The sequence below is a fragment of the Artemia franciscana genome, chromosome 8 (genome assembly GCF_032884065.1).
Source record: "Artemia franciscana chromosome 8, ASM3288406v1, whole genome shotgun sequence".
Classification (NCBI taxonomy): Eukaryota; Metazoa; Arthropoda; class Branchiopoda; order Anostraca; family Artemiidae; genus Artemia; species Artemia franciscana.
Window position 1 is genome coordinate 1,493,167 of NC_088870.1, and position 27,079 is coordinate 1,520,245.

Genomic DNA, 27,079 nt, shown 5'->3' on the forward strand with positions numbered 1-27,079 from the left:
ATCTAGCTTTGAGCAGAGATTCTGGCGACATAGGAATAAATGAGTCATATTTCAGTTTGCTTAAAAGAGACGCCTATTCTTTAGTAATCCTTGAAATAGACCTTGAACCACCTTCCCAAACATATAATCAAACGTGTCAACAACCCTTTAGGTCTCAAAAGGTGTCTGCAAGGCATGCAATTATCCAATCAGAACTTGTCCATTCTCCAACTTGTTTAGTTGCTGGTTCGTTTTTATTGAGCGAATGAATGTTTTCTTTTGTTTCTTAGTTGTTTGCTAGTCCCCGTCGATGGTAGTTCAAAACTTTGAACTGCCATCGACACGATGCAAATCGTGGATATTTGTGAAGAGCTCGCTTTATTTTTATTAGGTATTTGGTTTTAATTCTTCTAATTTTTGGCTTTCATTAAATTTTGTTCATCTTTTAAATTTTTGTTTTCTCGTTGTTTTGTTTTCACAAGTACTGTCCGCGTTTGTTTTGTTGAATATTTCTTCGGCACTTTCCTTGAATATATTATTTTGTTTAGAGCTGAAGAAGAGAGGTGGTTGTCCTCTCGAAATATTCGCTTAGTTTGTTTATATGGTTTTCTCGGTTGGCCTTAAAAACCTTATTTTTGATCGTTCCCTTTATTTTACATTATGGCAGGCCAAACTGGCTTAAGAAATTATCTAAATCTCAAAGAAGAAGAAATGTAAAAGAAAAAACACCCTGAAGAAAAAATCTCCTGAAGTAATACGTAACACCTGAGTGTGCGCAACACCTCATCCGCAGTTACATCCGGGGCTCCCCACTTGATTTGGGAGCCTTGAGCTCTAGTAAAACATGTCACACGAGATTACGTCATCCTCAATAAATTTACATAGGTAAAAAGTTACGTAACAACCTTGAAAAAACGAATATCGAAGAAAAACCCCCCTAAAGTATTACGTAACACCGACGTGTACATAATCAATAATACCAGCATCTTGAAAAATCTCTGCCAAGGAAACTGAAAAAAATGCTGGGACCGAGATTCGAAGGGATAGGGCCCTGATTGAATCCATAGGGCTCCCACTACTACTGTTATGCAAAAGTATTTAAAAAAGGACAAGTATTGATTGTCAAGTTGCTGCAATAAGAATCTTAATCCTACACTTTCCTTCTTTTCTTTCTTTTTTTTAATGAATGACATATTCGGTAAATCTGGTTTTTGAAGAATTAGCTGATTGTTTCTTCGCTTGAATAAAACAAAAGGTTTTTAAACTTGTATAGCCCCTAGAAAAAGAGAAATATTTAAAAGAACTGAAATCAATAATGCTAAAATACTCTCTGAAAATCTTAAACGAAAAAAATGAAAATGAGAAATATCGTGGTTTGATACAAAGGAAAACCAAAGCACATAGGAAAACCAAAAACAAACAAAGCTGGAGCTTTAAACTCAGATTGGAAGATCATGACTGACATTGAAAAAGTTTTGGTGTCTAAATTTGAAAAGTAATTTGTGAGAATGCTCATTCTGATGAAATTGGACCTACCGAATCGATTAATTTTTCAAAACCTTTGCCGGTACGATCCCTGAAATTATGATGAAACAGCACTGCATGAACTGGTTTACACATTAAAATTTTTGAATACAAATGGTAAAATCTTAGTCTAAGCTTATACTAAAACGAGATTATAAAATAACCTTAATTCCAAAGTTTTTAGCATCTCAATGTAAACGGTCCCTAAAATACCAAGGACATCTAAAAGAAATCTGATTATTTGAATTGTTTATGTGTAAAAGTTTACAACCACATATACCCTAAAATCCTTGGCAAAAACGAGAATTTAATTTTGCAATAGAAAGAAAAATTCTATTTAATTGGCATTTAATTGGTGGGTGAAAAATCAGCAAAAATAAGCTAAAATATACAGTAACATTAAAATTCCGAAGGTATTGCTATTTTTGAAGGTATAGTGTCTTTGGAAATGGCTAGGTTATCAAAGTTATAACGGGCAAAAAGTGGCTGCAAATTAGACTTCAGGCTAGTGGACAGCAAAGGTGGCTGAAAGTTAGTTTTTATTACTTAATTTCTAAGTTTACTTGGGCAACGGTTACAGAAATGGCACTGCCTTATATTCAAAACAGCTCAATGTAAGATCTTAGAAAATCGGAATTTTCAGTCAGGAATTAGACCTTAGATGGGTCGAAGGAAGTTTTTCTTATTTTGATATCCTTGGTACGCGATCAATGCTCAATCCATTACACAATCCTGACATTTCTTCTGTAATGATTAAGGCCACACTGCCTTTCCAGCATATAAAATAGAAGAATTTAATGAAGAATTGTTTGAAGTATTGGTTAAAATAGAACCTAAGTGAATAATTTCGGCTGTATTATTAATTACTGGCTTTCATGATGTATAATGCGAATACTAAAACAAAGAGCCAATGAGAGCAGAAGTCACTCAAATATTTCTTGGATAAGATAATGAGAAACTCAAACCATAAAAAAAGTTACGAAAAATTGATTGAAGAAAAAACGGGTTTAATTTCTATAAAGCAGTGAACAAAAATAAAACCTACAAACAACAACTTTAACTTAAAAAAAATAAAAATACTCAGTTTTATTCTAAAGTTATTACCGTCAATGCAGGAGTTTTGTTTTATAATGTGAGTTTGTTTCTTATTTATTTTATTGTTTATATTTTTCGTGGTGTTTTATTTGTCGTGGCATTTTATTTATAATGTCTTATAAAAAAATTCTTAAATTGTCGATTTATAATTTTCTTCTTCTTTTTTCCGCTGAGAAAGGCTCCCGGACGCGGGGCCGAAATATTGAAAAAAAGCGGAGTATATTTATTGTTTTTAGTTAAAGTTGTAGTTTATATATTTTATTTTTGTTCACTGCTTTATAGAAATTAAACCCTTTTTTTCTTCAATCAATTTTTCGTAAATGGAAAAGCAGTGTGGTCTAAGAAATTATTTATAAAAAAAGTTGTATTTTTGTCGTTTCTAATTCATCATTATTTTATCGAAGTGTTTTTGTTAGTGAGTTATATCCTTTTATATTTAATTTGAATTAGTACTTGCATTGTGTTTCACTGAAGATGGCCGTAAATCATATAGCGCTCAACGAGGGGTCATCCGCTTTCTGCCACCTGGTGGAAGTCTTAGAGGGCCGCATGTGCCGTATCTGCCACGTATTTTACATTTTTACCATGATTGACACACAGCACCTAGAGAACGTGATTTCTGAAATATGATGATCCCTTGGCGTTCGCTCGGGCTGTATTTCAATCACTGTCTTCAGAGATACGTGGTAATGATGTTTTGGTTTTCAAACAGTTCGTGGTAACGAACTGTAGTAAGGAGCGACCCGGCTCAATAGTAAACGAAACTCTAAAAAATGGAATTTTGATACCAATAGTTATATAAAAAGAATTGCATTTTAATGCAGATTTTAAATATACAAGTTTCATCAAGATCAGTTATACCCATCAAAAGTTACCAACCTGAGAAAATTTGCCTCATTTTAGAAAATAGGGGGAAACACCCCCTAAAAGTAAACAATCTTAACGAAAATCACACCATCAGATTCAGCGTATCAGAGAACCTTATTGTAGAAGTTTCAAGCTCCTATCTACAAAAATGTGGAATTTTGCATTTTCTGCCAGAAGACAGATCACGGATGCGTGTTTATTTGTTTTCTTGTTTTTTGTTTTTTTGTTTTGTTTTTCTTCCCAGTGGTGATCCTATCGACCGAGTGGTACTAGAATCTTGCAAGAGGGGTCATTCTAACAGAAATTAAAAGTTCTAGTGCCCTTTTTAAGTGACCAAAAAAATTGGAGGGCACCTAGGCCCCCGCCCACGCTCATTTTTTTCCCAGAGTCACCAGATCAAAATTCTGAGATAGCCATTTCATTCACCATAGTCGAAAAACCTAATAAATATGTCTTTAAGGACGACTTACTCCCCGCAGTCCTCGTGGGAGGGGCTGCAAGTTGAAAACTTTAACCTGTGTTCACATATAGTAATGGTTACTGGGAAGTGTACAGACGTTTTATGGGGGATTTTTTTTGTTTATTGGGGAAATTTGAGGGGGGGGGGGTACGCGGGAGGATATATCCATGGAGAGACTTCTCATGGTAAAAGAAAATTTCAATGAAGGGGGCGCAGGATTTTCTAGCTTTATTTGAAAAAACAATGAAAAAATAAATATGAAAAGTTTTTTCTACTGAAAGTAAGGAGCAGTATTAAAAATTAAAACGAACAAAAATTATTACGCATATGAGGGGTTTACCTCCTCGTTATACCTCACTCTTTCCGCTAAAGTATTTTTAGTAATTTCAACTATTTATTCTACGGCCTTTGTGATTCAGAGGTCATTCTTAAGGAATTGGGATACAATCTAAGCTTTAGTGTAAAGAGCGAGGTATCGACGAGGGTTGAACTCCCTCCCTCATACACGCAATAAAAACATACGAATATAGAAGTTCGTTACGTAAGTTAATTCGTAAGTTACGTATATTTTTTACCAATGAAAACGTTTGTAAAAAAGTTCTAGTTGCTTTTTTAAGTAATCAAAAACTTGGAGGGCAACTAGGCCTCCTCCTTCGCTTCTTTTTTCTCAAAATCTTCCGATTAATTGCAATTAATTAATATGCAAATTTCGTTTTAATTATTTATGCGCGGAGAGCCAAGATCAAAACATGCATTAATTCAAAAACGTCCAGAAATTAAACAAAAAAAAAAACAAGTTTTTGTAACGGCAAGTAAGGAGCGACATTAAAACTTAAAACGAACAGAAATTACTCCGTATATGAAAGGGACTTTTCCTCTTCAACGGCCCGCTCTTTCCGCTAAGGTTTCTTCTGTTTTAAAAAGTAGAGTTAAGAGAAAGGGTCAAACTTTAGCTTAAAGAGCGAGGCATTGATTAGGAAAAGTCCCTTTCATATACGGAGTAATTTCTTTTCGTTTTAAGTTTTAATGTCGCTCCTTACTTACCGTTACAAAAACTTTTTTTTTTTATATTTAATTGTAAATAAGGTGTGTGGCAGCACATTACTGCTAGCTAAAATGAAAAATGAAGACAAAAAATAATCAAGAAAACACAAAAAAAAACGAAAAACGAAAGATAGAAGACGAAATTTAACTCTTAAAAAAAGTAAAAGACGGATTATCAACTAATATGTAATAGGAAAAGTTCAAAAAACAAAACAAAAAAGCACACTCTTAGGTATTAACAACGAATAATCATACCACAGAAGCAAGCACAAATTGAAAAAAAGCAATTAGCTGATTTAGTATTCTTACAGCGCCTAAACAAGCGTATAACTGCGTATAAAAAGACCGCTACTTAAGGTAGTTGAAATCTGGATTTTCAACTTTAAAATTATGTTGTCACTGTACATTATATTCAAGACATCATAGGAAAAACTATACTCCAAAAAAAGCTTGCGTTGTTAATCGTTACACGTTCATCGTCCTTTCTCTTAGTTTTACAGATGGGTTATCATGTAAGAATAAATGCTAGATGGTGACTGTGACCAAGGCTGTATTCATGGGGGTAGGGAGTTTGAGCCCCTGCCCCTCCGTGAAATTTTGTCCGACTCATAAAAATGTAACAAAATGCAAATAAACGAGTTGCTGAAACGTTTTTTAACTCTCTTTTTTAACCCCTCCCACCCCGAAAAACACAGTGTCTCTCCCTGAACAAAAGTCCAGGATTCGGCTTATGCTTATGTTGACAAATATGCACATCTACCAAATTTGGAACATATTGAATCGTCTTGAGTTTCTTTAAAGTTTCCTTAGCCACTTTTGTAGCCGTTATGTGAGCATGATGAGTATTCGGCCTTGGTTGGCCAGGATTCGGCCTTGGTTGTGGCAAAGATGATTACAGGGGTGAGACAAAAGTTCCAATGATTTTGTTAAATTTCTAGAAAACAATTCTGTGAAACCTTTTGATTGGAAAGTAAAAGAAATAAGTTTCTTTTCGTCGATGGGGGCTAATGCTCCCTCCGATCTGATCCACTATCGTCGCAATTTTTCTTCTTTTTTTACAGTGTAGTTCCCTAGTCTTACTAAATGAAACGCACGGCAAGTCCAAGCCAGTCAGTTATAAAACAGTTCGTGGTAACGAACTATAGTAAGGAGCGAAATGGCTCAATAGTGACCGAAACTCTAAAAACTCTTACAGCCACTTTCATATACGGATTTTGTTCGCTTTAAGTTTTAATGTTGCTCCTTATTTTCAGTTATTTTTTTTTTTTTAAATTTAGTCTGTACTAAGATTGAACAGTAACAATGAGAATTAGAATTTGATTACAACAATTTAGCCAAGTTGCAGAAACGATTTTTTAGTAGATTTGTTAGTAATTTAAGTAATATCCAAAAAGTTATAAAAATATGAAAGGATATCAGTAGACAGGTATATTGTTTTCCAAGCTGAAAACGGTTGCATTTATCCAATACGGGCTAATGTGAGCCAGCTATTGATTCGGTAATTCTTTATAGGGTACTTGTGTAATATTCAGACTCAATAAGTGAAGTTAGTTCTTTCGTGAAACAAACTACGATGCAGGTACATTTTAATTAGGTAAACCTGACCTAACCTAAGCTAAATGTTGGTTCTTGTAATAGCATAAAAGTCATATTGTGTCCATTGACGCACTGTTTTATTGAGGGCAACAACCCCTTATCCTGGAAACATATAGTTGCCTCTTTTTCAGTCTTTGGCAAATCCCAAATCTTCATTTCAAAATCAATATTCAGACACTGTCTTCTATCCCTATGCGTAGCAAACTAAATTGAGTTTTGTCTTTGTGGCTATGAAACCGGATTTTCTCATAAAATGTACCTGCATCGTAGTTTGTATCACGAAAAAACCTAACTTCACTTCTTGAGTGTGTTCTGAATAATACACAAATGCCCTTTATAGAGTAATGTTTATTTTTATTGTTTTCTTTTTTACTCTGTTGGGATTTGAGATTTAAGTGAAGAAATGGAGTGTCGTCAATACGGGATTTGTATGAATGTTTTCAGTAGAGCTGAATTATGGTTTAACATTTTCAATCTGTAACATAAGCCACTTGAACTAAGGATATACTATGATAACATGAGCTAAGAGAAATATACTAATTCAGTAAATAACTCATTCTGATGGATCTTATAAAAAACCACCAGGATCGGCCCACTTAGCCAATCCAAGGCCATAGCTGAGCTCATTCAATTTCATACGTGACTTGATAGCTCAGCCAAACGAATTTGCTCCTTTCAATGAATTTATAATAATTGCCAAGAAAAAGCTGCATTTTTTGGGAAAAGCCAGTATGTCATCTGCAGCTTTATACTTTTAAAACGCTGGCATAAAAGATTACGTCTGTCCAGCCTTTACATTAATCCAAAGAATAAAACCAAAAATATTTATATATTAAAAAAGTGGGATTTATTGTCATTAGTGCATCCCTGGGATGTATTTTCACAAGCTAATCATATTTTTCTTATTTATGAAGGAAAAAAAAAACACCTTTTGCGGGTTATCTCGTGTTGACCGATAAATCTAGACTGACAAGAAAATGTGATTTCCAGGAAGAAAAATAACACTTTCCTTTTAAAACAAGACTGGCTTTTTTGGTAGGAATATTAAACCAGTAAAAATCACAAAAAATGTTTCTGAGTCACAATATGTTTTGTCGATAAACTCTCTGTTTAGGCACCCCTGGTGCCAATTCAATAAATGTAGGGAAGGAGCATAGTTTTTATTTGATTTTTGTTTTGTTTTTCTGAAAATATATAAGGAAAGTATTTCATAATTTAACACGGGAGGGGTATTTTTAATATAAATATCCCACAGATAGTGTTTTTTGAATCTTGGAGGAAGGTGTTTTTTTAACGAAACTAAAAAAAAAAAATTAAATTTATGGCACCCCTGGTGGTTAATTTGAAGCTTGTTCAAACTGCAAAGGCAATGCAAAAATAAAAATCTGAATTCAGTTTCTGCTGCCATTGTGATTGATTATATATTATTATCTGTTTCTTTAAAAGCAACTATATCCTAATTTCCGGTTCTATTAGGTTTATATTTCAGCACGAGCCCATACACTTGAGACTCGTAAATTTCTGTTTGTAACGATTAGCAACTTGTAGGTGTCTGTCTCACACTAACCAGCTCAACAGGGGGCATGACCACAGTATGTGAATACCTAATGCCTAAGCTGCTGCTGGACTATTTAAATACCATTGCAGATTTGAAAGGGAATTCTTTCTTGGGTGAACATATATTTTCTATTTGTTAATGTTCTGCTCAAAAACTGTGGCAAAGTGCTAACAAAGGAGTCATGTGCTCAAAATCATAGATAGAAGTAGATAAATGTTCTGCTCATAATCATGGAGGATAAAAGTGGATAAGTCTTCTGCTCAAAATCATGGAAAATAAAAATAGATGAATGTTCTGCTCAAAATCGTTGAAAATAGAAATGGATAGATTTTCTGCTCAAAATCATGGAAGATAGAAATGAATATATACTCTACTGAGATTATGGAAAATAGAAATGGATAGATATTGTGCTCAAAATCATGGTATATAGAAATGAACAGATTTTCTACTCAAAATAATGGAAGATAGGAATGGATAGATTTTCTACTCAAAATCCTTGGATAGAAATGGATAGATGTACTACTCGAAATCACGGATGATAAAAATGGATAGACGTCCTGCTCAAAATCGTGGACAATAGAATAAATGAATTAAATACAAATGGCACAGCAGTTTTTTTGTAACTAGACCAGACTCTTCGTGTCTTTGGAGTAAAATATATTTAAAAAATATATTTTATAGATAAACCAATTACAAATAGAACTGATAGATTATATAATTTATGGAAAATTATTGAGCTATTATTTTCATTATTAATCTGTGACAAACTGCAAACCACCAACCATAACCACCATATTAACAGGAAACCTAACCAACCTCAGGCTGATTACAAGGCTGTATGATAAAATTTAATGATCGTTGGCCTTTATTACTTACAGACTCAAACACAAGAATCAACTCAAAGCTAAAAAGTTCCTTTTAGTATCCTCTTCGACACATCCTTCGAAGCTTAAACTAGCACGCAAACATTATTGCGTGCCAACACTCAAATTTACGCAGTACAAAACTCGAAAACAAAGTGGTCTTAATCTATCTGTATTATGAAACAAATAGCTTACGCTCAGTGGAAAACAAGTGGCGGGTAACAGAATACATTGAAATTGCACAATTTGTGCCAAATATTTGCACATTAGGGGGGGGGGGTTAGGTTACCCTCCGCCTCCCCCAATATGCAAACCTATAGCCTGGATTTGTTTCAAACAGTATTATATTTTCATCATGTTTTGGTATTTTTTATTAGGATTAACCTAACTTCACTTATTGAGTGTTGGCGGTATAGTACGTAAGTACCTATTATACAGCTTAATATCTCAAGCTCCCTAGGAAGGAAAGAATTTTTCCCAGTGCTGATTTACTTCTGTTTTATTTAGAAGTTAAATTTAAAATTTAGCTTAGCTTTACAACATGTTAAACCAATTTATTTGAGCTATGCTTATTATAGCCGTATATTGTTCATTGGTGATTTATTTTTAAATTTATTTAAATTTGTGGTTTATGGACCGGTCCTCAAGTGAATAATGTAAAGACAGTTCCAATTTATGGTGGAGGACAAATCTTTAGCCCTTAGTAATATTTTACTACGGGATTCCTGTCCATGACCGAAAAAACCAGAGATACAAAAATTACGACTCTTTATTGTTTTTTACTCATAAAAGCCTCTTTGAAAGAGAAGTTTTTCAAAGAAATTTCAGGTTACCTTTAAAACATTTTATAACAATTTATTTGAGTTATGCTCATTATAGAAATATTTGAGTAATTTGTGATTAAAAAAATATATATATATATATAAATTCTTATAGACCGGTTCACAATTGAATAGTGTAGAACACAGCTTAAATTTAGGATGGAGGATTGATCTCTCTCCCTTACTGCAGTAATCCATTACTGCAAGTTTCCTGTCCGCGACCAAAAAACCCAAAGGTAGAAGGATTAAGACTTTCTTTTTTGTTTTTTACCTAAAAAAAAACTTATATGAATAAGAAGTAGGTCAAAGAAATTTCAGGTTACCTTTAAAACATTTTATAAAAATTTATTTGAGTTATGCTCATTATTTATTTATTTATTTATTTTCTTTATTTCCCTCAAAAAATGAGGAGTACGCTACAATATAATATAAAGAAAAAACAACTGATAACACTTACAATCAAAACCTATCAAATATTGATCGAAAACTTAAAAAAAAAAAAAAAAAAAAACACTTGCTAAATAGATTAGCCTATAAATCATGAAGAGCCAGAACTGTTACTAAAAAACGAAAATAAATTGTGGCCTAAAAGGCTAATTTTCGCCCTATCTTCAAATGTTTTATATTTTTTGTTTATACAGACTACAGGATCCTTCACATTAAGCTTTAAAACAATCTCAGTGTTACTAAAAGAAAGGGGGAAACCAAGTAAAAATTTACAGAATTTAAAATAAGCAACTTTAATGGGCGAAAGATCAGAAGGTCTGAAATTTCGGAAGAGGAGGGACGGGAACAATACGTGAGGCAGAGCAACAGCGCTATACATACGACCAAGGACGTCCCGACGGTAAAGACCCCGATCACAAGTGAATAGTGTAGAACACAGCTTAAATTTAGGATGGAGGATTAATATCTCTCCCTTAGTAATCCGTTACTGCAAGTTTCCTGTCCGTGACCAAAAAACCCAAAGGTAGAAGGATTAAGACTCTTTTTGTTTTTTACTTAAGAAACTTCTATGAAAAAGAAGCTTGTCAAAGAAATTTCAGTTTACCTTTAAAACATTTTATAAAAATTTATTTGAGTTATGCTCATTATAACCATATTTGAGTCATTTGTGATTAAAAAATATATATATTTAAATTCTTATAGACCGGTTCACAAGTGAATAGTGTAGAACACAGCTTAAATTTAGGATGGAGGATTAATCTCTCTCCCTTAGTAATCCATTACTGCAAGTTTCCTGTCCGTGACCAAAAAATCCAAAGGTAGAAGGATTAAGACTCTTTTTTGTCTTTTACCTAAAAAAACTTCTATGAAAAAGAAGTTTGTCAAAGAAATTTCAGGTTACCTTTAAAACATTTTATAAAAATTTATTTGAGTTATGCTCATTATAGCCATATTTGAGTCATTTGTGATTAGAAAAAATATATATGTTTAAATTCTTATAGACCAGTTCACAATTGAATAGTGTAAAACACAGCTTAAATTTAGGATGGAGGATTACTCTCTCTCTCCCTTAGTAATCCATTACTGCAAGTTTCCTATCCGTGACCAAAAAACCCACAGGTAGAAGAATTAAGACTCTTTATTGTTTTTTATTTTAAAGAACTTCTGTGAAAAAGAAGTGTTACAAAGAAAAGATGTTTGTAAAAGAATGTTACAAACTGGGCTTTTGACATTTTGTGACATTTGTGTTTTGACATTTAAGAACGACTGATGAATCACAAAGGTCATTGACTTTGAGTAAGAGGGTTTTTTAGAGGGCTTAAGAACTTTAGCGTAGCCATCGAGGAGTTTAGGAGGGAACAACTCACCTCATTGACAGGATAATTTTTGTTCGTTTTAAGTTTTAATGTTGCTCCTTACTTTCATTTGTTTTTTTATTTTTGGTGAGATGAAAATAAAACGACCATAAGTCACCTAAAATGAATTGAAATTAAAATAAATAGTACACATCAAACATAAAAATAACAGGCACTGGTATAGATGAATAAATAAATTGTAAAAAAGGTAAAAACTAGAGTTAATATAAAATGAAACTTAAAACAAACAAAACTTATTACAAATGAGAGTAGTGCTATTTCCTTTCCCCTAAGCCTTCTAAAGAGCAACATTGCTTTTTATCGAAAACTGTACGTATATGGACAGCGATCTGTTCAATACATTATTATCTCTTATCTCAGTGCAGAGGTATCGCTCGGGGGGCAGGGGGGGGGGAGTAATTTTCCCCTATAATTTCAAGAAAAATACTATCATATAGCCAATGTCCCTTGACTCTCTGGATGTGGGTCTCTCTTGCATCCCCGCCCCCATTAAAAAAATGGTCGAGCTGTGCCCCTGTCTCGGTGTGATTTAATTTGTCAAAAATTGACGAAAAAAACCGAATCATATCACCATAATAAACAATATGATTGGAAAGAACTAATGTAGGTAAACCAAATGTTTCATTTACAATGATATCAAATAATGGAAATTATCGCAATTGAAGATTCAAAATTTTATTGAAGAGCACTTTTTGATTTTTCAATATTATAATTATAACATCGAAAAGTTTTAATACATTTGGTTTTAATGAAATGCAAATAAAGCACCAGCCCTTGGAAGGTTTGGGGGTGGCCCAACTCCTATTTGAAGTAATTTCTGTTCTTTTTAAGTTTATTAATTTTAATTTTAACTTCTATAGGATATATCGATATCAGTTTCTGTTATTTTATGCTTGATATTTTAGTCTCGGTTCGTTTCGGGTTTCATTTAGTCATTGATAGTTATATCTAGCCGTAATAAGTTTGGATTATTAAATTACTTTATTTTAACTCGTTTTTAGTGTTCCATGGGGCTGTTTAATTTTCTTTGGAAGCATCTTTTTCGCAAAGAGTAGTCATTTTGAAAACCAGGATATATGTAGTGTCTTTAGATTTTGCTCAACATCCCAGGAAAGTTTTAATCTATCTATTGCCCTTATCTATTCCCGAGATCTTGCAGGTACACCCTTGTGACCATCTGGGAGCACGTAGTATCTTTTGGTTTAGTTGAGCACTCCTTTCAAGTTACAATTAGATACCCTTAGCTGGTCCTTAGATTCTGATGATACGTTCTTTTGACAACCTGGATACACAGTGGGTTTTTGTATGTAATTTCGAATCTCCCTAGTATTATCTGAAAAATTCACCTAATACCCATAGTCATGCCTGAAATAGAGCAAACGCACCCTTCTGACAAACGGGATGCACATAGTGTCTTTGGTTATATCTCAACAGCTCCCTCAGCATTCCTTAAAAGTTTCAACTTAATACCCTTAGCCGTTCTTGATATTATGCAGACACACCTTTCTGATAACTTGGAAGCACTTATTGTTTTTTTATTCAGTATTCCCAGGAAGTTTGAACTTTATACTCTTAGCCGTTCCTAGGATATTGCAGATTCATATTTTGAACCAGAATGCACACAATGTCTTTTGTTATAGTTAAACACCCCCCTCGAGATTCTCTGTAATTCTCAGTTTAATACAATTAGCCGTTCCTGAGATATTACACAAGCCCCCTTGTTTTATAATAAAACATATGTTTAAACAATTATCAATTTGCGTTATTTATGCCCCTTGCTCCAAGGTATGTGGAAGTCTGATTCTTTTTTTTTAAAATATTCAATAAAAAAAAACCAAGTTAGCCGAGTAAGTGATATAGTTTGTGCTTTTTTTTTCATAGGAAGAAAATGGGCAAACAGTAAGCCGACTGAAGTTTATACCCCAGTGGGAAGACAACGGAAAAAACATCGAATGTCGAGCATCGAACATGTCGATGGATGATGAAACGCTTGAGGATATTTTGGAACTTAATATACATTGTATGTTTTTTTTTGCTTTTTTTGCTATTAGTATACAGAAGGAATTCCTCTAATGGAGATACAATTTTCTTAGACTATTATTGTTACTTAAATATCAAAGGTTTTTACCCTACAATTTTACCTTGTTTGCCGTTTACCTGGGTATTAGTCACTTTCTAGTTCACGCTGAACTATGTTAGTAGTATTTCCTCACTGCTTTCCTGAAGGCCCATAGGCACTAGTTCTTTCTTCCTTTAACGAAAAAACTTAGCGGGAATTCACTCAAGGCAAGCTGCAGGTGCTTCTTACGTCATAGGGAACGTATACTTTTGCTTGTTACCTAACAGAGAGTCTTTGAAAAACCCTCAGGACCTGCTAGTGGGGAGCCCTCAAACGCATAACCATAGCAAGATATTCCAACAGACCCCTAAGCATCCAATTACAGCGGGGGTCCCTAGCAACCAGTTCCTTTGGATGCCAAAGCATCCAGTCCCAACGGACTCCCTAACCTAACCACTTGGGCTACAGCATCCCATTTTACTGGGGGTCCTAATCATCAGATTCCATAAGGAGCCCCTAGCAACCAATTTCATTGGGTCCCCCAACCTAACCACTGGGGCTTTAGCATCTAATTTCACTATGGACGCTAGCATTCAATTCCATCGGGGCCTCGTAGCATTCAATTTCATCAAGTCCTTAATCTAACCACCGGTTGGGGGGGGGGGGGGGGGGCTAGAATCGAATTTCACTTGGGGCCTGAGAATCAAATGCTAACTGGGAACCTTAGCATTCAATTTCACCGGGCTCCTAACCTAACAAAACTACCGGGGGACCCTGCATCAAATTTCTTCAGGGCCCTGTAGCACCCCATTTGACCGCCTCCCTATGCTAAACGTCGGGGGCCTAACATCCAAATCAACTGGGAGCCCTAGAAAACAATTCTAACGAACACCCTAGTGTCAAATTCCATCAAATTCCATCAAATAGTATGTTATCAGATAATATTCAAGGTTTGTTCTTAGAATTTTTTTTGTAGCAACCTATTGCTACCAATGTCACAAACAAGACATGTTTCAATACATTTCAAGATTTCTTTGGTTGCTATGTAATAGGGGAATGTCTACTTATGTTGAGGATGACGCATTCATACTTAATTTGTTTCTTCAGGGTCTTTGGGAGCACCCACTTTTAACTGAGGAGGACACATACGGGGGTGTTACATAATGACAATGTACACGTGTGATGTTACGTAGTACTAGAAGAGATTTCATTTCTTTCATGATATTTTTTTCTAAGGGAACATTAACTAAGGCTTTATTGTCCACATTAGGACTCGAAAGGAATTCCATTTCAATGGAATTGAGCACTAACCAGTTGGACTATGAAAGTGTTTTCTAAAATTTTTATTTCGTTAATGAATTCTATATGATAAACTCTTGCACGCTAGGAGAATCCCCTGTTAGTGTATAGTAGAATGGTTAAATGAATTGCGTTTGCCGATATGGCTGCAGTAAATGACATGCAGAGGGGAAAATCGATTGCTAGAAATCGCTTAAATTTGAAGTACACCTGCTTGTTAAGTATGTTATCAGATAATATTCGAGGTTTGTTCTTAGCATTGTTTTAGTAGTAGTCTTTTACTCTATTGGAACTTGAATGTGCTATCAGAGATGAAGAGAAGCGACAGTACCATTATGGCTAGAATATAGTACACCTTCATATATGATCAAAAGTCTTCCTCTTTCCCCTTTACTACACAGAACTTATAATATATTTTAGAGGCAATCTTGATAGATCATACCTATGTACACAGGCTACAAGGTGATTAAATTGCGTAAACGATAACCTATCGAAGTTTTGTCCTAGATCAAAAGTCTAACAGATACAAACTTTTAAAGTACATACAAATTTCATTAATAAAAATTTTAAAAAAAGTCAAATTCCATCAAATTCCATCAAATAGTATGTTATCAGATAATATTTAAGGTTTGTTCTTAGAATTTTTTTTTTGTAGCAACCTATTGCTACCAATGTCACAAACAAGACATGTTTCAATACATTTCAAGATTTCTTTGGTTGCTATGTAATAGGGGAATGTCTACTTATGTTGAGGATGACGCATTCATACTTAATTTGTTTCTTCAGGGTCTTTCGGGGCACCCACTTTTAACTGAGGAGGACACATACGGGGGTGTTACATAATGACAATGTACACGTGGGATGTTACGTAGTACTAGAAGAGATTTCATTTCTTTCATGATATTTTTTTCTAAGGGAACATTAACTAAAGCTGTATTCTCCACATTAGGACTCGAAAGGAATTCCCCTTCAATGGAATTGAGCACTAACCAGTTGGAATATGAAAGTGCTTTCTAAAATTTTTATTTCGTTAATGAAATCTATATGATAAACTCTTGCACGCTTGGAGAATCCTCTGTTCGTGTATACTAGAATGATTAAATGAATTGCGTTTGCCGATATGGCTGCAGTAAATGACTTGCAGAGGGGAAAATCGATTGCTAGAAATCGCTTAAATTTGAAGTACACCTGCTTGTTAAGTATGTTATCAGATAATATTCGAGGTTTGTTCTTAGCATTTGTTTTAGTAGTAGTCTTTTACTCTATTGGAACTTGAATGTGCTATCAGAGATGAAGAGAAGCGACAGTACCATTATGGCTAGAATATAGTACACCTTCATATATGATCAAAAGTCTTCCTCTTTCCTCTCTACTACACAGAACTTATAATATATTTTAGAGGCAATCGTGAAAGAGCATACCTATGTACACAGGCTACAAGGTGATTAAATTGCGTAAACGATTACCTATCGAAGTTTTGTCCTAGATCAAAAGTCTAACAGATACAAACTTTTATAGTACATACAAATTTCATTAATAAAAACAAGCATTTTTAGCATAAGCATTATTAAAATACAGAAAAAAGCAATTCAAACAAAAAATGGGAAAAACGAAACGTGAAAAAAGCTTGTAAAGGATAAAATACAAGCAAACAAAACCTGAATTAAAGAAATACGGGGTCCTACCAATCATCGTCAGAGGGGAAAATTGTTATTATAAGTAAACTGATATCACTTTAAAATATTTTGAGGGTTTTTAATGAAAATGTTTCGTTTCTTTCAGCCAAGACAATGCACCCCTGGTAGACAAGCACACATTTCAATAATATTTCCTCTTCAAATTTCATAATCTCGTTAAAGGTAAATTTTAGGCCACATTAAGATATTTTTGAGGGCTTTTAATGAAAATACCTTGTTTCTTTGCCTAAGCGCTAGATTTCACTCCCCCTCAGTTGACAAATTTCTAATATTTTCTTGATAAAATCGTGTTTAAAGTCCATTGATTTGTGTTTTTGCAATATGCCACCCAACATAATGCGCTCCATGGCAATTTACGCCACCATGGCCATATGTGGCTGGCCCTTAGAATCTATATAATATATATTATCATTCCTAAAACTTTTTCTTACAAAAAAATGTTCTTGATAAAATTATGATTTAAATAATATGGTTCATGTTTTGCAAGCTATCCCAAACATGATATAACATCTCTTTTCACGCCACCTTGCCAAACTATGACTATGACCCTCTTAAAAGTTTTAAGACATTTTCCATATAATTATCTGTTAAACATCATGCATTAAACCCAATGGTTCCTGTTTTCGCAAGCTAACTATTCGTGATATGAAATATCAATTCACACACCGCATCACGCTCTGACTGGCCCCATTTCATTCCCTCATCCTACCTAAGACATTTCCCAGATATTTTCATGTCAAAAATCATGCATAAAATTTAATGATTCGTGTTTTGGCAAGTCACCCTCAACGTGATACACCATATCAATTCAAACAACCGTGCCACACTGTTACTGGCATCCCCTAACATCCCCTCATCATTCCTAAGATAGTTTCTAGATATTTTGCTGTCAAAAATCATGGATTAAATCCAATGAATCGTGTTTTAGCAATCTACCCCCAAACGTGATGACCGATGGTGATTCTTGTCACTGTGGTAAATTTCAAGTGGTACACGACCATCTGGCACATATAATCCCACGTAAAGGTTGTTCAAACATTTTCTACAAAAATATCTGTTTACATTAGAATTGATTATTTAAATTTAATGAGAAATCCCAAATAGCATTCACTCTGATGACTCCTTACAATCCACTACACAATGGTAATATATGACCGACCTGTGGCATCCGTTTGATAAAAATTATAGACATTTTGATGTTTTTTGACATTACACATTCCCTTCCTCCTTATTTTCCTGTGATTTTGTAAAAGAACTCCCCTTTATTGTTAAAAGGGGCACATAATATAAGACATTTTCTTGAATAAGCCTATTTCGTATTCCTAAAACATTTAGAAACATAGAATAAACCAGATATGAAGACCAAGCCGTAGAAATTCAGGGAATCTCATAGAATTCATGACCAAAATGTAGAAATCGAGGGCAACCTCTAAAACCAAGACCAATACTTAGAAATCGTAACTAATACACAGAAATACACATAAGTTGAAAAGAATTAGGGTCATCCGTAGAAATTCAGATCAAAACAGGGGCATCAAGAGCAATCTGAAGTAATCAAGAGATCAACATGTAGAAATCCAGAAACAACCTCAGAAATCAAAATCAGTACATATGAAATAAGACCAAACTATAGAAATCATAACCAGTAAACAAAAACCCAGACACAACCACAAAAAGCAAGACCAAACTCTAAAAATCAAGATCAACCTCTAAAATCATAACCAATCCGAAGAAAGCAAGGGCAATATCTAAAAATCATGATCAATACATATAAATAATGACCAAACCCTAGAAATCTAGACAAATTCATAAAGATGAAGACCAAACGGAAGATCTCATGTTCTACCTCTGAAAATTATAAACAGACTGAAGAAATCAAGTGATCAATTTGTAGGAATCTGAATTGACCCCACTGAAATCATTACCGACTCATAGAAATCCAGATAAACTAAGAAAATCAAGAGATTAATATGCAAATATCCAGTACAATGCTTAAAAATCAATTCCAATAGATAGAAATCAAGACCAAACTCTAGAAATAAAGACCAATGTCTACAAATCAAGACTAACACATAAAAATCAAGACCAACTGCTATAAATCAAGATCAAACTGTGGAAATTATGGCTAACCTCTAAAAAACATGACCAATACATAAAAATCCCGACGAATTCATAAACATAAACACAAAACTGTCGAAATGAAGGTCAACCTCTAAAACTCAAAACCAATCAGAAGAAATCAAGAGATCAATATGTATAAATCTAGAGCAACCCCTATAGAAATCATAACCATTGCAAAGAAATCAAGACAACCTCGTAAAATTCAAGAGATCAACATGCATAAATCCAGAAAAATCCTTATTAATCAAGACCAATGCATACAAATCATGACAAGGCCCTTGAAATCCCGTTGAATTTATCATAATAAAGACCAAACTGAAGAAATCAAGGTCAACCTCTAAAAATCAAGAGCAAACCTAAGAAATCTAGTCGTAATTATATAGAAATCTAGAGCGACTCCATAGAAACTATGACCAGCTATGAGAAATTCAGGCAAACTCACATAAATCTTGTGATCAATACGTAACAATCCAGAACAAATCATAGAAACCAAAAAGCTAATGCATACAAATTCAGACTAAACCATAGAAATGGAGACCAACTACCAGAACTCAAGTTATCAATATGTGGAAATCCAGAACAACCATATAAGAATCATAACCAATACATACAAATCCGGACGAATTCTTGGAAATCAAAATCAATGCTTGGAAATCCACACGAATTTATAAAAACCCTAGAAATGTAGACTAAACCATAGACATCAAAACCAAGCCGTAAAAATTAAGAGATCGGTACGTAGAAATCCTTAGAAATCCTGACCTGTGCATAGAAATCCAGACCAAAATATTATAACCAAGACTAAACTTTAGAAATCACAGTCAAGCTCTAAAAATTTACACCAATCAAAAGAAATCAAGGGCAACATATAAAAATCAAGACCAATACATACAAGTCATGATTAGACCCTAGAAATCCAAACGAATTCATAAAAATCAAGGCAAATCTGAAGAATTCAAGGCTAATCTCTAAAAATCAAGACCAATCTGAAGAAATCAAGAGTTTAATATGTAGAAATCTAGAAATCTAGTCCATAGAAATCATAACCAATGCTTAGAAATCCAGACGAACTCTAGATAATCAAGAGATCAACAGGTACAAATCCAGAACAATCCTTAGAAAATCATGACCAGTGCATAAAAATCCAGGACTAACCGTAAAAACCAGGATCAAACTCTAGAAATCCTGGTCAACCTCTAAAAATTGCGACTAATCCAAAGAAATTAAGGGCTATATCTAAAAATCAAGACCACTCCAGCGAAATAAAAAAATCAAAAGACCGAAATTCATAAATCTAGAGCAATCCAAAGAAATCAATAGGTCAATATGTAGAAATATAGAAAAACCCTATTGAAATCACAACCAATTTTTAGAAATCCCGACCAACTCGCAAGAATCAAGATATCAACATGTAGAAATCCTGGACAATTTCAGAAATCAAGACAAATTCATAGAAATCAAGACCAAACCATAGAAATCAAGACCAAACTGCAGATATAATAACTCATGCATACAAATGGAGACCAAACCGTGAAAACCAAACCTGAACTCTAGCCATCAAGGTTAGCCTTCAAGATCAAGACCAATCCGAAGAAATCAAGGGCAACATATAAAAATCAAGATCAACAGATTCAAATCATGAACAGACCTTAGAAATTCATACGAATTCTTTTCTTGAAATAGCATATCTACCACATAAAGAATCTCATTCTTCAAACCAACTCATCTAAAACGTTTTCTTTGCAGAAAATGTTGATGTGAGTCTAAGACATTTTTAACTCTTAAAAGGGCTCTTGGTTATTTTTTGTCAAATGATCAAGGTTGGATTCACAGAAGTCTCCGCCAATATTCATTCTTTTTTGCTAGACGGAGCAAAACCATAAGTCTTTGGATATATGATGGGTTTTCCTTATCAGGTATCTTCTCAGGCATCCTTTGAGCGAAGTATTGAACTTGATCTTCGGGATCATGAATTGAATCGGGATCATGAATTGAATGCAGGTATTTTTCACAATTGAAGTCTTCCAATTTGAATAGTGGAATGTGTTTATCACATTCCGCTATTAAAAGCCTATCCTTTACGAAAATAGCGACGAAGACCACAGTGCCTTTCCATAAAAAACAAATTTAAAGTAGAAACAATAGGGAAAATATTATCAAGAGAGTGGAAATCAGTTCTGTGAATATTTCGGCCCTATGTCCAAGGGCCGTCTTCAACCCAATACGAGAACGAGAGAGAAAATATGTATATATAAATAAACTTGCATTAAATTGCGAGAATTAAAACTAATAATGTTTTTAAAAATTTTTTTTAAAAACAGCCCTAGCATGACTTGTATGTATTGGTATTGTCTTTTAGATGTTATCCTTGATTTTTGGACTGAACTTGATTTTTACTGGTTGGCCATGATTTCTAGAGTTTCATTTTGGTTTGATTTCTGATCATACTTCTTAAGAAATTTTCTGGATTTCTACGTGTTGATCTCTTAATTTTTGCAAGTTCGTCTGAATTTCTAAGCATTGGTTATGATTTCTATAGTGTTGGTCTAGATTTCTGCGTATTGACCTCTTGATTTCTTCATAGGGTCTTGGTTTTTAGAGATTGGCCTTGATTTCTACATTTTGGTCTTGATTTTTTTACATTCTTTGGGATTTCTATGTATTGGTCATGATTTTCAGAGGTTAGTCATGATTTCTACCGTTTGATCTTGATTTCTATGGGTTGGTCTTGATTTCTATTTATTAGTCTTGATTTCTGCAGTTGATTTTTGTATCTCTTGATTTTTGTGAGTTCTTCTAGATTTCCTATGTGTTGGTCATGATTTCTATTGGATCGCTCTGCATTTCTACATATTGGTCACTTGTTTGGTCTTGATTTTTAGAGCTTTCTTGAATTTTATGAATTCGTCTGGATTTCTAGTGTCTGATCATGATTTGTATGTATTGATCTTGATTTTTAGATATTGTCCTTGATTTCTTCGGATTTGTCATGATTTTAGAGGTTGCCCTTAATTTTTCGAATTTAGTCTTGCATTTTACGGTTTGGTCTGAGGTTCTATGCACTGGTTATGATTTCTACAGTTTGGTCTTTATTTATGTAATCTTGATTTTTAGACGTTGCCCTTGATTTCCTCTGATTGTTCTTGATTCTAAAGTTTGACCTTGATTTTTAGAGTTTGGTCTTGGTTTCTACGGTGTGGTCTAGGTTTTTATGCACTTTTCTAGATGTCTATGATTTGGTCTGTGATTCTACATGTTGTGGAAATAGGGAAATGGCTTATCCATGAAAAAGTTTCAAATTCTATCTCCTTTATAACAATAAAGAGGAATTTGTAACAAAATCTTTGGATGCTAAGGAGAAGAAGCGGGGGAGGGGTACGAAATATCACGAAATATGGCAATATTACAATGAAATGTTTGTAAAGTTATATTTGCGGGAAAAATATCGCAAAACCCTTAGCTGTGACAAGTTGTATTACAGGGATGCCATATTTCAGTCAAATATTACCATGGTGGCATGAATTGTCACAAGTCATTATAAGTAACACTCTTAGGGAATTTTCCTTAAGTTTAAATAATCCATTCTATTGGAAACAGATGTAGGAAAATGTTTGAAAACCCTTAGATGTGCTAAAAGTGCGACAGATGGTGTCGTGTGCCATCTGTAGTTTGCCATAGTGGCTTAAATTGCCATGAGTGCATCACGTTTGGTCATTGATTTCTAAAACATGAACCATTGGATTTAATGCATCATATTAAACAATAAAATGTCTTGAAAATGTCATAAAAATGATGAAGGGCTGATAGAGGGTGCCAGAAGAGCTGATAGATGGTGGTGAGAATTGACATGGTGGGTCACGTTGAGGATGGCTTGAAATACACGAAGCTTTGGATTTCAATCATGATTAGTAACAAGAAAATATCTGGAATATGTCTTAGGAATGATGAGATTGTGTCAGATGGTGCCAGAAGGCACATTTTGATTGGTGAATTCTGTTTAGGATGGCTTGCGAAAACACGAACCCTTGGATTTAAAATATGGTTCTTATCAGGAAAATACTTGGAAAAAGTCCTAGGAATGATTGAGGGTGCCAGAAGATGCCGTATGCAACCCATAGTGTGGCAAAGTGGCGTGAATGGACATGTTGTATTATGCTAAAGATTGCTAGTGATAACACTTTGCGATGGATTTAATGCATGATTTTTAACAAGACAATATCTGGAAAGTATCTTGGGAAGGGTTGGGGGATGCTAGAGCTTGCTAGAGATTGTGTGGCCTGAATTGAGATAGTGTAACACGTTGATCGTGGTCTGTGAAAACATGAATCAATGCTTGATTTTATCATGGAAATATCTGGAAAATATCTTAGGAATGATCAGGGGCTGTCGGAGGTTGCCAGAGGGTCAGTATTAGTTTGATACGGTTGTACGAATTGACTTGAACCAAAAAATGTGAACCAATGGATTTAATGTATTATTTTTAACAATAAAATATCTTGAAAATGTCATGGAAATGATAAGAGGTGGCTAAAGGGTGCCAGAGAGTCAGTAATAGTGTGGCACGATGGCGCGAATTGACAAACTATGTATCGTAGGGATGTCACGGGCCAGCCACATATTGCCATGGCAGCGTGATTTGATTGGACTAACTTGTTCTACAGCTTAAAGTTAAGGTGGGGAGGTGTTAAAAGAAATCTTCAGTGGAGGAGGACTGATATCTAACACCCGGTTAAAGAAACGAGGTGTTTTCATAAAGAACTCAAAGAAATAACTCTTAAGAAGGTTTAAATTGTCTTTAATAGCAAGTCTCCCTCTCTGAAATTGTTTGCGGGGGGGGGGGGGGCAGACACACATTGTCAAGGTGGCGTAAATATGCATAGTTCTGGGTCGAAAAAACTTGGCATTTTCATTATAAGCTCTCAGAAATAAATCAATACAAAAATTTCACGCTCTTTCTTGCAGGTTCGTCTATTAGAGCAATAGAAATGATGCATTTTCATTAAGACCTCCCAGGAATATCCCCTAATATTGGCCGTAAAGTCTGAATAGTGCTGGCTCAAAGAAACGTTTGCATTTTCATTAAGACTTTTCGGTTATAATTGAATGCAAAAATATGTCTCTTTTTTTCTTTGCATTTAAGATGTGATTTTGATGCTATCAAGATATAAATTAATGAAAATTAATATGCGATCGCATATAGAGTCCTTTCGACTCCTAATGAGGACAGAAAATTATTTAGATTGTAAGGTTTCCTTAAGAAAACGCCTTGAAAGAAAACAAATTCCCGAAAAAAATCTCTTAAAGTGTTATGCAACAGGCGTTTGTGCATCGTCATTGCGTATTGCCCCTTGTGTGTGCTGCCATTAAATCATTCCCGAAAAATCTAGCAAGTCACGTAAGATTACATCAAACCCCTTAAATCTATTAAGTTGCGCAAGATGGCGTCACTTATCACGTGTGCATCATCGTTAGGTAACACCAACGTATGTATCCCCTTCAATTACAACCAGGGATTCCCCGCTTGACTAGCGGACTCTGACAAGCCCTATTACGTAACAAGCACCTGTATCCCTTAGAAGACATTCCATATTACACAACGACCAAAAGTAAACAAACCCTATTCCATAACAACTAAAAGTAAACAAACCAAATTACGTAATAACCCAAGAACTCCTGAGTTGACTGGGACCCTGCAGGTTTTTAAAACTTAAAGTAATTATGACGTAGCAATCAAAATCAAACATTCCCTATGACGTAACAATGGCGGAATGGTGGGATATGGGTGTCATGGAAATGGTGGGATATCTGTAGCATAGGAATGTTTGGATATGCGTGTCAAGGGAAGCCATATGATGTCACTACTGACTTGTTAAAACGTCACCAAAATGAATATGAACAAATATGTTTTATTCGTTTTCTGAAGTTTTTTGTAACCTCCCCCTAAAAAATCATTTTACAGCCCCCCCAAACAAAAAATCCTGGATACGGCTCTACCAACAAGTACAAAAATCCCCGTGTGCCAGCTTAGGTAAAAATAAAAGATTACTTGCAAAATATATAACAGGCTACTTCAAAATCCTCTTGTGCCAACTTAGCTGAAAATCAAACATTGTTTACAAAATATGTAATTTGTCTCAATATAAACTAAGATTAGTAATCAACGGACTCAAAAGTATAAATGTTGTAACCAAGCGAGATGGTAAAATCAATCTATCCAAAGGCCAGGGAGTCCATCAGGACCCGGGGAATCAATCAGGGAATGTGGAAAATTCGTCCAAATCATGGATGAAATATTACTCTTTAACTAAATTTTATCAAAGTTATAGTATACACAAATCTTGGTTTTCTAAAAACCTCTAACATATTTTTCCTGGGTCAATTCTGCAAATCGTACTCGCTGTTTAATTTATTTGTACGCTCCGTATATTTCAAATAAATGAAATTCTACTTTTCTGCCTTTTATTAAACCGCTCTGAAATACTTATAGTAAATCTGCAAATCTTATTCAGGAAATAAATAGTTTAGCAAATTAACCGTTGCTTGATCTCATAATGCTTTCTATTGTTTACTACGAATCTTCCACTTTATTCAGTTTCATGCAATTCACCTTTATTCTCGGTGACCTTGCTATTTCTCTGATACTTATCTCCTATCTCTCTGTAGTCGAGTTCGCTCATGAAACATTGATTTCTTTCTTTTAGTTGCTAATTCTGTTAAAATTCTTTTTTAATATTTTAATCCTTTAGTTTCATTTCTTGGTACAATATCCTTTGTGATTCGGCTCAAAATTGCCACTCCTTTGGTACTTTCGAAATAATAAAAAAATTTCGGTTGTTTTTGTAATATCGATTCATTTTTGTTCTAACCTTTTCTGTGTTATTCTTATATTTTAAAATGCACAATAATTGAATACATATTCATTTATCTGTAATTTTTCTCTAAAATAGCACCATTTTGCTGAAAAAAGGAAAACTACCATTTTTGGGGTAAAAACTAGACGTAGATAAATATTGAGTTAAGGAAAGCTCTTTTTTCCCTCCGAATCCGCCTAAAAATCGACATTAATTGTCTCCTGACTGAAATTAGAGACCTCTGGTTGCCAAAAACCTCGAACAGAAGTAGGAGGAGTTTCAAACGCAATTTGTTTGTTGACAAAGCAGTTGGATCTATGCTTTCAGAGTAAGAACCGTTTTGTATCTGTGAAGTGAGCTTCAGGTCCTTAATTTCTTTGCCTTAAAAGTTGTGTATTGTGGCAGAAAACCTTCAATAGAAATTTCTATACCAGGGAGCTGAGCTCTACCCAGTGATTATTGATTGTTTAATAATATTGCATGTAAGAAGATACATGTTTGATTTTAGGTGTGAATAAACAATCTAGATAGGTCAAAATTTTTGAACAACTGCTTTTTTTGTGGCTGGGGGATTAATTTTGAAAAAAGTATTTTTCATATGAATGATGCTTCAAATACCTAGACGTTCAATATTCATTTTTTTTTCTTTCTACAGCGAATAATATAAAAGGAAATTAAAGCTGTTTTTTAAAAGGGGTTAAAAATAATTGTCTTTCTCTTCACCGAGCAAAGCCTGGTACCCCGGTACAATAGCTTATCATACTGTTAACAAATACTCTTTGGCTTCCAAATAGTTTTTTATTATTTTTTCCTAGCGCCAGATTGATCTTACTTTCTACCTCTCTCTCCTTCTCCCTTTTTCTTTATTTGTTTTATTTAGAGTTTAAACAGAATGTACGTTTTCTCTTTCCTTTATAGGCCATGTGTAGGATGAGCATTTTTTGTTTGGATCTCAATCATAAATGCCCCCTTTTGGGCAACCTAATAAAAATAACTCTATCTCATAGTATCCAAAACTTTGTAAACGCGTTGAAAAAACTTTCAAATGAGGAAGAATTGTTTTAGGGTTTAGTAACTAACATTTCGATTAATCTTAATGATAAAAGTTTGGTGTGGAAACAGATTTATGGGAATTTAGAAGAGAAACCTCAAACTCCACAAAAATGATGTTAGGTTGAAATAAGAAACCCACCACTGGAATCTTCTTAGCCAAAAACCTGTGCGGGCGATTTACAGTCCCCCATCTTGAGTAACAAGGAATATCATTCTTTCGCATAGAATGCGGTGATGTGGCTCCTTTTTATTATTCTTTTCTCTTTTTTTGATGCCGCCAGCTGGATGCCAAAACATCACAGAGGTAAGTATAATAGTTCAAAATCGGGATGAAATCTATTAATCGACAGTGAACAGATATCAAAATTT

At 34.2% G+C, this 27,079-nt stretch overlaps 1 protein-coding gene across 1 annotated transcript in view; it reads left to right on the plus strand.

Moving 5' to 3' along the window:
• LOC136029863 (B-cell receptor CD22-like) overlaps positions 1-27,079 on the plus strand; it is a 252,212-nt gene that overhangs the window by 126,012 nt on the left and 99,121 nt on the right. Inside the window, exon 7 of the mRNA XM_065708320.1 lies at positions 13,512-13,650. Within this exon, the coding sequence (XP_065564392.1) occupies positions 13,512-13,650 (139 nt within the window). The remainder of the gene's footprint in view (positions 1-13,511; positions 13,651-27,079) is intronic.